This window comes from Megascapheus bottae, chromosome 4 (genome assembly GCF_031878675.1).
Source record: "Megascapheus bottae isolate mThoBot1 chromosome 4, mThoBot2.hap1, whole genome shotgun sequence".
Taxonomy (NCBI): Eukaryota; Metazoa; Chordata; class Mammalia; order Rodentia; family Geomyidae; genus Megascapheus; species Megascapheus bottae.
The window spans coordinates 39,512,551-39,528,044 of record NC_143512.1 but is presented as its reverse complement, the minus strand read 5'-3'; the positions used below and the strand labels follow the sequence as shown (position 1 = coordinate 39,528,044).

At 35.8% G+C, this 15,494-nt stretch overlaps 1 protein-coding gene across 1 annotated transcript in view; it reads right to left on the bottom strand.

The window, feature by feature from the left end:
- The window catches only part of Homer1 (homer scaffold protein 1), a 92,468-nt gene that overhangs the window by 40,883 nt on the left and 36,091 nt on the right, over positions 1-15,494 (bottom strand). Inside the window, exons 4-5 of the mRNA XM_090331712.1 lie at positions 13,599-13,691; positions 6,406-6,545 (exon numbers count right to left, since the gene is read on the bottom strand). Of these exons, the coding sequence (XP_090187838.1) occupies positions 6,406-6,545; positions 13,599-13,691 (233 nt within the window). The remainder of the gene's footprint in view (positions 1-6,405; positions 6,546-13,598; positions 13,692-15,494) is intronic.

Below are 15,494 nucleotides of genomic sequence, written 5' to 3'. Positions count from 1 at the left end.
ATGTAACAACAAACAAACCAAAAAAAAAAAAAAAAACTAAAGCAAAAAAAGGAATATAGGGCTGTACAATAGTCTGGCAGTTTCTCTGAAGAGCAAGCAGAGAACTACCATATGATCAGCATATGTCATATGATTCTATCCACATGAATGTTCAGATAGGGAAATCTATACAGACAGTGGTTGTTTCTGGTTGGAAGGCAGGCAGACTGTGTATGTAGGGAAAAGAAGTGACTACTAATGGACATAGCATTTTTAGTATATTTGCATAGTTGTATAATTTCTATCTACGTAAAGTCTGCTGATTTTTATACTTTATATAAATTGTGATGGGTCATGCCTATAATCCTAGCTACACAGGAAGCTGAAATCTGATGATCAAGGTTCAAAGCCAGCACAGGCACAAAAGGACCCGCATGTACTATATGACTTGAGCCATTCCCTCAGCCATACACTTTTTTTTTGGTCAGTCGTGGGGTTTGAATTCTGGGCCTAGGCATTGTCTCAGCTCTTCAGCTCAAGGCTACTGCCCTACCTCTTGAGTCATAGAGCCATTTCTGATTTTCTGGTGGTTAACTGGAAATAAGAGTCTCAGGGACTTTTGTGCCCAGGCTGGCTTTGAACCTCAATCCTCAGATCTCAGCCTCCTGAGTTGCTGGGATTACAGATATGAGCTACCATGCCAGGCTATATACTTCTTATAAAATGCCATCTGTTCACAAGTATGCTAAAGGAAAATTTTGAGATCTCTAAATTGTTATAATCTCCCACAAACTATCTTTGTATCCATATTAATTCTGAAAAATTCAATCACATTTTTGAGATTTGATGCTGTGCAATAATGATAATTTAGTCAATCATGATTGTCAGTTAAAGAGAATTCTATAACTTAACATTTTCATCTGCAATTATTCCAATAATAAAATCATTGATGTCAATCAATCATGAACAATAAAATTATTGATACAATCAGTGAAAATGTGAAATCAAGTTCTAGGTTTTTTTTTTTTTTGGCAGTTGTGGGACTTGAATTCTGGGCCTGCGTGTTGTCCCTGAGTTTTTCAGCCTACCCCTGGAGCCACAGTGCCACTTCCAGTTTTCTGGTGATTAACTGGAGATAAGAGTCTCACAGGCTTTTTAGTGCCAGGGCTGGCTTTGAACCTTGATCTTCAGATCTCAGTCTCTGGAGTAGCTAGTAGCTAGGATTTAAAAACATGAGCTACCCAGTCTGGCTTTTTTTTTCTTTTCTTTTTTTTTTGCGGGTTCCTGGGGCTTGAACTTAAGAGCGTGGGTGCTGTCCCTGAGCTTATTTGTGTTCAAAACTAGCATTCTACCACTTGAAGATACAGTACCACACCTGGCTTTTTCTGAGTAGTTTATTGGAGATTAACCACTGGTGCCTGGCTAAGTTACAGCTTTATATAGTTTTATTCAAACAAAAGTTATCTACAAAATTTAATCTAACTTTTGTTTTCTACATATAAAAAAGGGAGACAGATGAAATAGTGTGGAGAATTTCAGTACTAAGATTGATTTGGGGGTGGGGGTGGGGGGGAGTCATGGGGCTTCAACTCAGCCTGGGCCCTGTCCCTGAGCAATTCAACTCAAGGCTACCTACCACCCTTCCCTTGATCCAAGCCCCACTTCCCACTTTTTAGAAGTTATTTGGATTTAAGAGCCTTGGGTCCTTTTGTGCCCGGGCTGGCTTTGAACCTTGATCCTCAGATCTCAGCCTCTTGAGTTGCTAGGTCTACAGGAGTGAGCCACTGAGCCCAGCCCAAGATTAATTTCTTAACATCATTCACCTTTATTTGTAACATCTTCAAAGAAGCGTAACTGTATTTAATTTGAGATATAGTACCTTTGTGTGTGTGTATATATATAGAACTCTGAGCCTGGGTGCTGTCCCTGAGGCTCAAGTCTAGCGCTCTACCACTTGAGCCCCAGCGCCACTTCCAGTTTTCTGATGATTAACTGGAGACAAGAGTCTCACGGAGTTTCTTTTTTTGCCCAGGCTGGCTTTGAACCATGACCCTTAGATTTCAACTTCTTGAGTGGTTAGGATTACAGCTGTGAGCCACCAACACCCAGTTTAATTTATTTTATATTTATAGCTTTACATTTGAGTTAAATGGTATTAAAATTTTGAATGAAATTTTAGTTTTTGAAACTGTGTAAGAATTCCTTGCCACAATGCTAAATTAGTGGCTTTCTGATGCTCTAATAAACACCAATAGAATACATTACTCCAGAAATCATAACTTTGGCAAAACTGTGGTTACTGCACTAATTTAAAGCAAAACCAATATACTACAAAGTAACATTTTTGCATTCATTCTTTAATGAGTATCTGCTGGAAACATAAACATGTAAGTAGCAGAAAAATCCCTTAACAGAACAGAAGATACATGCAGTACCTCCAAAATGCATAAAGTCTAGGCAGCACCATAAGAACAGATTATCTAACCATTAGAAGAATTCATATATAATTAGTGCTTTAAAGAGTCTAATTTTCATATAATCAAACTTATCAAAATTTCTCAGTACAAAAATATACCTTTATAAGCTGTTAATATATGCCTCTTCTCAACTCTCAAAAATATGAGCAGTTATTTGTCAATATAATACTGAATATTTGAGTGTCACAAATTATAATGAGCAAAATAAAAACTTGCAATTTTTCAGGATTACATTTCAGTATTATATTCCAATAGCAATGGGATACTATAAAATTAACTATTGCCAAAAGAATTCTAAGTATTTTTAAACCTTAAAAAATTCTATTATTATTTTTAAGAAATAACAACTTTTACAATTCTACACAGATAACCAAATGAAGCAAATAATGCCCGTGAATGACAGAACAACACCATTTCTCACTGTAAACTCTAGTCTATTTAGTCTAGAACTAATCTAAGATTTATAGTCTAAAAGGATGCCTTAGAGATCTCAATCTATATTTCTTCAAACTCAAAAGGCTTTTTTTTTATCATTTAGGTTGAAAAGAATAGCAATTTAGGTAAATTTGATAACATTTCCCCAAAGAAATTGAACATTTTGTTCTTGTGTGAACTACGTATTTCACACATTCCTAAACCTTGAGGGCATTTTTTAAAAGTATGCTATGAAAGTATTAATTCATTGAAATTATTATTATTACTATTATTTTTTTGTTGGTCATAGGACTTGAGCTCTGGGCCTAGGTGCTGTCCCTGAACTCTTCAGCTCAAGACTACTGCCCTACCCCTTGAGTCACAGTGTCACTTCCAGTTTTCTGGTAGTTAATTGGAGATAAAAGTCTTATGGACTTTAGTGCCTGGTCTGGCTTTGAACTGCAATCCTGAGATCTCAGTCTCCTGAGTAAGTAGGATTACAGGCATGAGCCATGCATCCCGCTCATTGAAACTAATTTAATGAGAGTATATTTGCATAGTTTATAACAAATAAACACTCAAGTGAGAAGTATCAAATAACCAATACATTTAAAATCCAGTTCAGCAGTATAATTAAAAAAACAATTCAATGCATCCTATAATGCTACTCAATCAGGTACAATATAAAAAGTTGAAATAGTTCAGTATATAGGCTTCAGAAATAATTTTAAAAATTATGCTCGATGGAATCTTATTCTAGGATTTGTTTGACTAGCATTTATGAGGATTTGGGTTCAATCCTCAGCACCCACATCTGGAAACAAAAACCAGTAGTATAGGAGTGGGTGAGGTAGAGATGAAACAAGACTTTCCATTTTTAAATAATTGTTAAGACAGAGTAATATGTTTGTGAGAATTAATTATTGTATTCTTTCTTATTCTTAATAAAAATTATATAGTAAAAACTACAAAAAATAAAATTAAAAAAATTCTCTACAGCTACATAACTTTTAGAAATTAAAACTTATAAAGAATACAATCTATAACAGTAATACTAAAACTTTCAGGGCTAAATATAAATGAAGGCCTCCTATTTGGCATGTTATTTCATTATTCGTGAAATTTAGGCATACATTTTAATTTCAACAAGAGCACAAGATGCTATTACTTCAAGTCAACTTTTTCCTTCTTTTTTTTTTTTTTGCCAGTCTTAGGGCTTGAACTCTGGGCCTGGGCATTGTCCCCAAGCTCCTTTTCACTCAAGTCTACATTTGAGCTAGTACTAGAGCTACAACCACAATACCACTTCTAGCTTTTGCTGTGATTAACTGGAGATAAGAGTCTCACAGACTTTCCTGGCCAGGCTGGCTTGGATCTGTGATCCTCGGATCTCAGTTTCCTTTTTATAGGCGTACAAGTCAACGGTTAGTTAATTTAACCTTATTCCATATGTTCTGTTTTAAGGAGACATTCTAAGATTTTTGCTTATTTTTTAGGGAACTATCAGAAAAAAAATTTGCTATTCATATTCTTCTTGTTAAAACTAAGTACTGAGAAAGAAAGGGAAAACAAATAGTCTAAATAAGCTTTAAAAATCCTAAGATTTTGGGCCAGGAGTTTGGCCTAGTGGTAGAGTACTTGCCTAGCATGCACAAAAACCCAGGTTCAATTCCTTGAACCTGGAAAAGCTGGAAGTGGTGCTGAGGCTCAAGTGGTAGAGCACTGGCCTTGAGGAAAGCCCAAGGACAGTGCTCAGGCCCTGAGTTCAAGCCCCAGGACTGGCAAAAAAAAAAAAAAAAAAAAAGAGATACTTAATTATTTTTGAAAGTTATACTAGGGTTTGAACTCAGGGCCTTGTACTTGCTGGGGTATTCTACCACTTTAATAATTACTCAGCCACATCATCATCCTATATTTTGTTAAGATTACAAAAATTATAATCTTGGTTAAAAGACTGCATGTATAACGTACCATTGTGAAAACAGTCTTAGATTAGAAAATTAAAAGTTTTCTTGTTTAGTCACCTTTATAGCTTTAGAAAGAAAATACAAATGCTGACTCCAAGATGTCTAATTTATACAAAATTATTATCATTTTAAGTAACAAGTACCCTCAAATTATCCTTTTTCTTAAAAAAAAGCCTTTCTCAAGTTTATTCTTCCTCAGTCTAATTACAAGGCCCTTCAAAACTAATTTTTAATGTTTAATCCAATGACCCTAATATTTAATAAATTTTAATTTCAACTAAAAGTTTCATAGAGTTAAAATATTTCACTTCTCTGTGTATGTAAGCGTGTGTGTGTGTGTGTGTGTGTGTGTGTGTGTGTGTGTGTGTGTCCTAGGCCTTGAACTATTCTTGAGCTCACTACTTTAGCCACAGCTCCACTTTTGGCTTTTTGGTAGTTAATCAATATAAGAGTCTCATATTTTCCTGCCCCAGCTGGCTTTGAACCACAATTGTAAGACCTCAGCCTCTTAGTAGGAAGGATTATGGGTATAAGTCACCAGCACCCAGCTCGCATTTCATTTCACAATTCTTAATATGCCAAAGAATTTGGAAAGAAATATTTTTTTTCTTTTTTTCTTTATTGTGGGTCATGGGGCTTGAACTCTGGGCCTGGGTACTATCTCTGAGCTCTTCAGCTCAAGGCTACCATCCTACTCCTAAAGCCATAGCCCCACTTACCCCTTTCTAGTGATTAATTGGAGATAAGAGTCTCATGGACTTTAGTGCCTGGGCTGGCTTTGAACCTCAGTCCTCAGATCTCAGCCTCCTGAGTAGCTAGGATTACACTGCCACCACACCTGGCTCATGGAAAGAAATCTTAAATTCCGTATTTTATTTGGCTGTTTTAGGCAAAACTACCAAATGAAAGTTTTCAAATAAAAGTATTTTAGGATAGATTACTGGTACACATTTAAGTTTACAATACTATAATTTCGTAAGCTTCCATAAATATTCCTAAAAATACCATAGGATGGTCAACAATTACTGTAACTGGTTGGGACACAAGTGGGACAAATTGTACCTTTTCAGAATATTAAATTCTTTTAAAATTCAGAAGCAAATGAACCTCTTTTTTTTGGTATACAAAAAGATCTATCATTAACAGGAACTCTACCATTTTCTTCAGTGAAATCATTCTATCAGATAAACTCTTAAGACTAGGGTATAATTTCAGAATGGGAATCCTATTTTTTTTTAATTTCAATTTTCAAGTCTAAATGAACATGTATGGAAACAGAAAACAAGTTAATAAAGGAAGCTATTAAAGGTCTCCTGTTAAAAGTAGACAGAGGGGATTTATTCCACTGAAATATTATAAATTCTGTAATAAGCTCAATATACCTTTTTCTAAAGGAAAATGTTCACCTCAGTCCATCTAAGCAACTAAAAACAATATATTAATAACAGAAGAAATCTGACTTAGCACTTTCTATCCAAGATTATTAAAACTCTAAAAATTTCTGAAATCAAATATATTTCCATATTTACACTTTTTACTTAATCATGATTGCTGAATTAAATCTGTACCTATGTGAAAATGGCAATGCATTCTGAGTTGGTTCAGCCCTTGGCTCTGAGTTCTGTGTCACATCAGGTGTTCTTTCGTCATCTGTCCCATTGATACTTTCTGGTGTTAAAGGAGACTGAAGATCTCCACCTGCTGATTCCTTTAAGAAAATGGGTAGGAGAGAAAAAACAGTTACACTTTTATTCAAATAAACAATACCACTTTCAAGTTAAAACCACTCTAATGCATCTATTTTTTTTTTTAAGGAATCAATTTCCAACAGAAATTTAAGAAAAAGCTTAAAATAATTGAAAGAGAAGTCAATTTTGAAGCAAAGCAACCCAAAACATAATACACTTTAGAATGGTAAGCATAATACAATTTAGAAATGTAGTTTCAAAAATGCTGAAAAATTTTGGGATACTGCAAGCAATTATTTGGTCATAATAGAAGGTATTTAAAGTTTCAGGAGGCAATTGCTCAGTTTGGGGGGAAAGGGAGTGGCTCACTCCTGTAATCCCAGCTATTCAAGAATCTAAGATCTAGTTTGAGATCAGCCCATACAGAAAAGTCCTTGAGACTCCATCTCCAGCTAACCCGTAAAATGCCAGTCTGAAGATAAGGCTCAAATAGTACAGCATAAGCCTAGCACAAGGACCTGAGTTTAAATCCCAAAGTCATCTACAAAAACAAAACAAAACAAAAAACCCAAGATATTCAAATAATTACTTCAGAAAAAAAGGGTATTACAGTGACACATGGTGGCTCATGCCTGTCATACTGGATAGAACTCGGGAGGCTGAGACAGAAGATCTTGAATTTGTGAGCAGTTTGTGCTACAGAGTGAGATGCTATTCCCCAAAACAAAATAGCAGGAAAATGTAAAACGAACAAGAGACATGTACTCTTGCTTTGGAGAAAGAAGGAATTGGAGAAGATGAAAATGAAGAAATGAGGGTTGAATGAAATCAGCAACAAATTTAAAGTTTTAACATGCCCTAAATTTCACACAGAGCTCTTTGAAAATGTAACCAGACATACCTTTAGGACATACATCATGATACTAGTAGTACATTTCAGCTTTCTTCTCTAGCATAATAGAATTATTTGCCTTCACAAAACTTATCTTTACTGTTAATCAAGATTTGCCTATCAAAGTAAGCTTACTTTATTCTTCTAGAAAATAAAATTCAATATGAAATCCAAGATAATACTTATTCTTTTTAAGTGATAAAAATGATCATTTCTTCTTATAAATGATTTCTGATACATGGTATCATTAATTTGATAAAGCTGTTAGCCAGTGGAACAGACTAAGAGTAAAAGGGTAAAGAAAGGAAGATGGGGTGGAGATGTTAGGTAAACATCTCCTAATCTTCTGATATAAATTATTTCCTATCCTTGTTCATCATCCAGAGCTCTCTCTGAAATCTGATCTTCAGACACTCGTAATAGTTCCTTAAAAAATATTTTTTATTACCTTTAAGTAGCTATACAAAGGAGTTGCCATTCACCAAAGCAGTTTATGAATACAGTGCATCTTGATCAATATCATTCCTTTTAACATCCTTACCCCCCTTCCCGACCTACCCCTACCCCTTCCTTTACTTATCTTAATTCTAGGTTACATATTGAATTTTTTGCAATTTAACAAAGCAGTTTATGCATACAGTGCATCTTGATCTGTGTCACCACTTCAACATCTTCACTTCCCTACTCCTTCCCTTATATTGATCAATTGTGTAGTATGTACACAATTTTTGCCTTCATTTCCCCCTATTACTTTTTTTTCTTCTACTCATCTCCCCTTGGTCCATCTTCAGCTCCAACTGGTTAGTGTTAGGTGGAGTCATAATAGTTTTTAGATATAGCTCAGAGGTAGAGCTATACCTGCCTCTTCAAATCATCAGAACTGTGGGAGGAAAAAGTCTCTCTGGATTAGCCATGCTCTGACTTCCCTATGGTAAAGGGTACTGACTGATGATGCACAAGGTTAATGGGCTACTCTTCATTCTTCTTATGTATTTTTCATGCATTAATGCTTAACGAGAATCAGCTTTATTGCTTTATTTGTCCTTAAACTATTTATGCCAATTATATGTAATAACTAAATATTTTGTAAACTCATAAAATATGAATGTAAACCTTAATGAAACCAAATGAAACTGTGAAGGTAAATGGCTAAAAATTAAAATATAGCCCACAACTGAATTATACATATATAATTTACTCTGTACTATATATATCATAAATACCACTAAATATCAGAAAAATGACAAGGAAATCTAATATTACACTTATATTTTTTTTTAATGTAAAGAATGGAGGGAGCAAGGACCCTAGAAAATTTACTACCAGTACAGTGAGGAACATGGCTCAAGTAGTAAAATGCTTGCCTCAAAAGGACAAGGACCCGCCAGAAGTTTGGCCTAGTGGTAGAATGCATGCCTAGCATGCATGAGACACAGGTTAGATTCCTCAGTACCACATACATAGAAAAAAGCCAGAAGTGGTGCTATGGCTCTAGTAGTGGAGCTCTAGCCTTTCGAAAATCCAGGACAGTGCTCAGGTCCTGAGTTCAAGCCCTAGGACTGGAAAAAATAAAGAGGGGGAGACAGGGTCCTGAGTTCTAATCCCAGTAGCATTATACGTTAAAAAAAAAAGGTAAGATGTGATTCTAGCCAAAAGATCATAAATCATAATCAAAGGCTTTAAAACAAAGTATTAGTGAAAAAATAAGGCACTGTATTACTGAGTTTTAATTTATAAGTTAAAAAAGCACAAATTCTTTCCTAAGAAACATCTCACATTAACTGACTTATGATGAATGGATTACTGATTTTAGTTCCAGTGGACAAGAAAGTTTATGCAGTACAACCTTCTGTTGTCCCAACCCATCCCACTCCTTTATAACTATTCTTCAACCTTTCCTAAACTTGTTACAATCTCTTGACTATCATCTATTATGCTACTTGGTCAGGCTCATCCTAGATTTAATTCTCTACCTATATCCAAAGGTCTAAAAATGGTGAATGGCTAACTTTGCTCTAAATGCCAGGTTTCTTTCAACTCAAACCTTTATGGAGGCAAAATTGTACACATAATGCTTCTAAAAGGATAGCCTAAACAGCATCAGCATCTCTTGAAAAGGAGTTAGAAATGCAAACAACTTGAGCCCCATCTCAGCTTTAAGACAGTGGGAGAAGAACTCAATAACGTATGCTTTAACAAGGCTTCCAGAGAATTCTCAGAATTCTGAAGCTGTATACAATTAAGGTATCTAATACATTATGTTACTCTTATGTGCCTGCTACCATTTATAGGCCCCTTTATATCAGTATCTTCACCACTACAATCACCATCATCCACAGGTATTTATATTTATTGAGCCATTAACTATATGCTAAATACTTTCTAAATACCCTCATTGAACTCTTTCAATAACCCTAATCAGAATGTATTTTTCCCACTTTATAGAGTACAGGAGTACCTTGTCTTAATTTCTTAAAATTAGTAAAGATTAGAAACAAGATTAAGATCCAATTTCTAAAGCCCATATTATTACTCATTCTTCTAAACAATTCTATAAAGTAAATAATGTTATTATACTAAGACTACATATACACATACTTGGGTAAAACAACTTTCCCAAGATCCTACAGCAACAGAAAAAGGATTCATCTGACTTGTAAATTCATATTTTCTTCTTGGTAGTAAGGTTCAAACCTAGGGCCTGATAACATGGTAGGCAAGTGTTCTACCACTGAGCTACATACATCTCCATTCTGAACATTCAAATACTCCAAACCAATGTGTTAACTGTGCCTTCTGAAACAAAAACAAAAACTATAACCAATTTAGTACCTAGTACTCTTGATTATTTCACCTAAACAGTAACTCATTATTCTGTTATTCTTCTTTTTGTCCATTAAGTAATAGCCATTTTTCAGGAAGAGAATTAACTCAACAGTTAAAACCTCAGTTTTAGGTGAGTAAGCTAGAATTTGGCCTAGAGTAATGTAATTCAAGTGAAACAGAAACATTAGATTATTATAAAAAGGACATAGACCAGGAAAAAAATGAAAGCAATGCCTTTTTTGTACTATTCTCTCTGGCTTACGTTATTAACCAAGTAAAATGTTTTGAAAGAAATTAAGGTATGCATATTTTGGGTCTCAAATGCTGACTTTGACTTTATACTTCTCTTTTTATTTTTCAGAGCATTTTCCAAATATAATCATCTTTGATATATAACTCTGACAAAAGTAAAGCTTAGACACAAGCATTCCATGCAAGAGGAATAAGTACTCAAGCAATAGGTAATAGTATACAGCTAATTAAAAAGGTAAGTTATAATGAAGAGACAGAAACTAAGTACAATGGCAAAGTTTAACCTACTGTAATTTTATTGGTATCCTTCAATGTGTTATTTCATCTTCCTGTAAAATTACTAACTTAGGGTTTCATACTCCCTAAGCAGGCACTCCAGTATCTAGCCTTTTTGTCACTTTGGTCTGTCCTAGGGCTTCATGCAGGTCCCGGATACTGCCCCTGAGCTTTTCTGCTCAAGTCTAGTACTCTACTACTTCGAGCCACACCTCCACCTTCTGGAGGTCTCACAGACTTTTCCTGCAGAGGCTGGCTTCAAACTTAGATCCTCAGATCACAGTCTCTTGACTAGTTAGGATTGCAGGCATGAGCCATCAGTGCTCAGCTGGCGTTATTATTATTATCATCATTATTATTGCCAGTTCTGAGGCATGAGCTCCAAGCCTGAGCACCGTCCTTGAGATTTCTCAAGGCTAGCATTCTACCACTTGAGCGCAGCATCATTTCCAGCTTTTTCTGTGTATACAGTACCCAGGAGTTTGTGCATGCTACATAAGCACTCTACTACTAGGCCAAACTCCCGGCCCCGCCATTATTTTTGAGAAAGGGTTTCATTTTTTTTTCTGGCCAAAAATAGTCCCATTTATATTTCCTGTTGTACCTAGGATGACAAGTGTGTACCCCATGCTCAACATTTTCTGTTGAGATGGAGGGGTCACATGAATTTTTTGCTCAGGAAGGCCTGTAACTCAACCCTCCTATTTTCAGTCTCAGTCTTTGTTCCCTGGCCTGTGTACCTAGGATGATAGGCACATGTTACCATTCTCAACTATGAGGTCATCTTTATGCCTAGGATAACCTGGAACCATAATCTCCTGATAGCTCAGCCTCAGAAGTAGATAGAATTGCAAGAATGAGCCACCACACCTGGTCTGTACTTAATTTTAAATGGGCTTTTACACTTAAAAGTATTATTACACTGTCAGAACACTGAAGAGATGAAATCCAAGGTGAAGCTTTGAAATGATCATCTAAGTTATTATACATCACTGCAGTATCCAAGCATGCAGATATAATGGAAGTTTGGCTTCAATATAAGTAAACCTTAAGTCTATGAGAAAATATGTACTTCACACACTGAGCAAAGCACAACAACAAAGCTCTTCTTTCCAACCTGAAAAAAATGTACTCTTTATAACGGAGTTTACCAGAGTTGAGTGCTGGGAATAGGGAAAAGATGGAGACTATGACATACAAATCCTTAGCTTAATTTTAATTATGTTCTAAAATCTATGTGCCAGTGATTGTATATGAAGATTCCCTTCTCGAACACTTGTTTGTTAAACATGACATTTGAAATATGATGTAAAAATCAATGTAATAAATTCTTTAGTAAAACAAAAAAATTATTCAATCATTTGGCTATTCACTAAAGTCAAACGTAATTCCTATTTACTTAAAAACAAAATTCACAGGGCCAGGAGTTTGGCTTAGTGGTAGAGTGCTTGCCTAGCATGCACAAAGACTGGGTTCGATTCCTCGGTACCACATACATAAGAAAAAAGCCGAAGTGGTGCTGAGGCTCAAGTGGTAGAGCTCTAGCCTTGAGAAAGCCCAAGGGCAGTGCTCAGGCTCTGAGCTCAAGCCCAGGACTAGCAAAAAAAAAAAAAAAAAAAAAAAATTCACACAAACTAGATATAGTGGTCACACCTATAATCCTATCCCTCAGGAACTAGATGCAGAATAATCACAAGTTCAAGACCTCAAGGACCTTACTTATAAGATGAAAATTGAAACAAAATAAATGATAGAAAAGCCAAAGGCAGATGCAGAAGGCCAAGTTCAAGGACTGGTTAGACAAAGTTAGTGAAACTCTATTTCAAAAACAAAGTAAAAAAGAGCGGAGCAAGGCTTTGGGACTAGCCACTCTTTAGACACTAAAGTCCCTGCAGGAAGTACCCCTTGATATCAAATAACTAGCACAAAGCCTTATCTTTCTCTATCTGGCCTTCATACCACAGAGACACTATTCCTTTACCTTAATAATTCTAGGGCCAGATACCTATTGACTAGATACTACTGATAGCTAATTCTAAAGATTTTTTTTTCCCTGTCCCTTAAGTCTTTCCATAGAAAACCCACAAAAAACTCTACTTTGGTCTTCTCTTTGCCCCGCTTTCTGCCTGACCACTCCTGAGACTTTCTCAAGTGACTCTACATGGTATACCATGTCTAGTTTCTAGATTCTGAGCATACTTCTTATTTTTCCAAACCTCTATTTGTGGTTCCTTTCATCACCTAATTTGCCCGACTACCACCACCTATGTAAAAAAAAAAAAAAGAAAAAAGACACAAAAGCACAGGCCAGGGGCCAGAGTGTAACCTAGTGTTAGAGTGCTTGCCTAGCATACATGAAGCTCTCAATTGGATTCCTTGGTACCACATACTCAGGAAAAGCTGGAAGTGGTGCTGTGGCTCAAGTGGCAGAACACTAGCCTTGAGCAAGGCCCTGTCCTTGGACACTGTTCAACCCCAGGAATGACAAAAATAAATAAATAAATAAATAAATAAATAAATAAATAAATAAATAAAAATAGTAATAATAAATAATAAAAGAAGAAGAGGAAGAGGAAGAGGAGGAGGAGGAGGAGGAGGAGGAAGAAAAAAAAAAGCACAGGCCAATCTGTATCATCTTTGGGTACTTTTGCTTTTAAGTTTTATGCAGATTGGTCTGTTTTATTTAATATTCTTCAATGACATATACAGAAAAAAATTAGTGTTATTTCTGTCAACTTTGTAAAATCTTGCCAAATTCACTCTAGCATAAAGAATAACAAATGAAATGAACAAGTCACATAAATACAAAATGAAATGAAATCTTTACCTGTGAAGGTGTACTGGTAAGTTCCATCTTTTCTTGTGATTTCTCCTTTGCTAGTCGAGCTGCTTCTTTAAATTCCTGAAACTTTTCTGCAAACTGAATGTATAAAGACTGTCTACATTAACAAAATAAGCCACAGTAATGATTTTTACTTTAGTTTTCTTCACAATTCTTAAACAAGCAGTATAGCTTCCAAAGCACTTACAACTTGTAATAAGATGATAGAAAAAGAAGCTTATCATCAAATCATTAGTATACATTAAGCAGCCAAGATTAATCTTATAAAAAAACATTATAAATAAGTTGGAATTTATTATTAGCCATTTATTTATTTGTTTGTTTGTTTTTGTCAGTCATGGGGCGTGGACTCTGGGCCTGCGTGCTGTCCCTGAGCTCTTCAGCTCAAGGTTACTACCCTACCCCTTGAGCCACCACTTCCTGTTCAGTAGTGGTTAATTGGAGATAAGAATCTCACAGGCCGGGAGTTTGGCCTAGTGGTAGAGTGCCTGCCTAGCATACACGAAGACCCAGGTTTGATTCCTCGGTACCACTTACATAGAAAAAGCCAGAAGTGGTGCAGTGGCTCAGGGCAGAACACTAGCCTTGAGGAAAGTCCAAGGACAGTGCTCTGGCCCTGAACTCAAGCCCAGGACTGGCAAAAAAAAAAAAAAAAAAAAAAAAAAAGAATCTCACAATCTGTAGGGCCTGGGTTGGCTTTGAACCGTGATCCTCAGATCTCAACCTCTTGAGTAGCTAGGATTACAGGCATGAGCCACTGCACCTGGCCAACTATTTTATTTAAACACCTCCTTTGTTGTTCAGCAATAATTAACTAAGACCAATGTGGGCAGAAGGCGGGAAGAGGAATTAATAAAGATAGCATAATACATTCTCTTTTTTTTTTAATTCAATTGGTCAATTTATTATTTTTTTTATTGTAATTAGTAAAAGGGTTACATGATATTTGCCAGATAGAAGGTGCATTAATTCACATACATTGATACCCTTTCACATGTCTTGGTACCCATTTCCCTCCCCCCCCCACACCCCCCAATACACTCTCTTTATCACTAAGAAAACTGAACCCAAACTGTCTACTTATTAACATCACAGCATTAAGAAAATACTTTATTACTAAAATAAAAACTAATATAAACATATGTACTATTATTAACGACAAAACTAAAAATTTATTCTAAGATTTCTAAACAGTTATGTTCAGCACCAGAAAAGTGTGAAATACTTTATAAAGCCTTTAAGACTGACAATTTGAAGACAAAAATTATTGTTCATGAAACACACAAGGAATAAAATCCCTTACCTTGCTTATTAGCTCTCTCTCTGTACTACTTCAAAGTTGAGACTCTACATGCAGATAAGACAGCAGTTTCCTTAACATATTAATTTATATGTGCCTACTACCATATAAAAAGCTGAAATCTAGTCAAGCTCTATTGGCTCATTCCTGTATTCCCAACTACACAAGAGGTAGGTCTGAGGACTGTGATTCAAAGCCAACCCAGGCAAGAATGTCCATAAGACTTTTCTCGAATCAATCCCAGAAAAAGCCAGAAGTGGAGCTGTGGCTCAAGTGGTAGAGGGCTCGCCTTGAGCAAAAAGAAGCTCAGGGGCACCTCCCAAGCCCAGAGTTCAAGCACTAGGACTGGAAAAAAAAAAAAAAAAAAGCAACATCAGCTTCAGATGGATTTGCAGTAGAGTTAAGTGGGATTTAACCCAAGGGCTCTGCACTTGCTAAGCAGGAATTCTACATTAACCATGTTCTAGAGCTTTTTTGCTTTAATTTCAGATAGAGTCTCATGCATTTTTTCCCAGCAGTCATTTTCAGAGCATGATCCTCCTACTTACACTTCCCAAACACCTGGGATTGCAAACATGAGC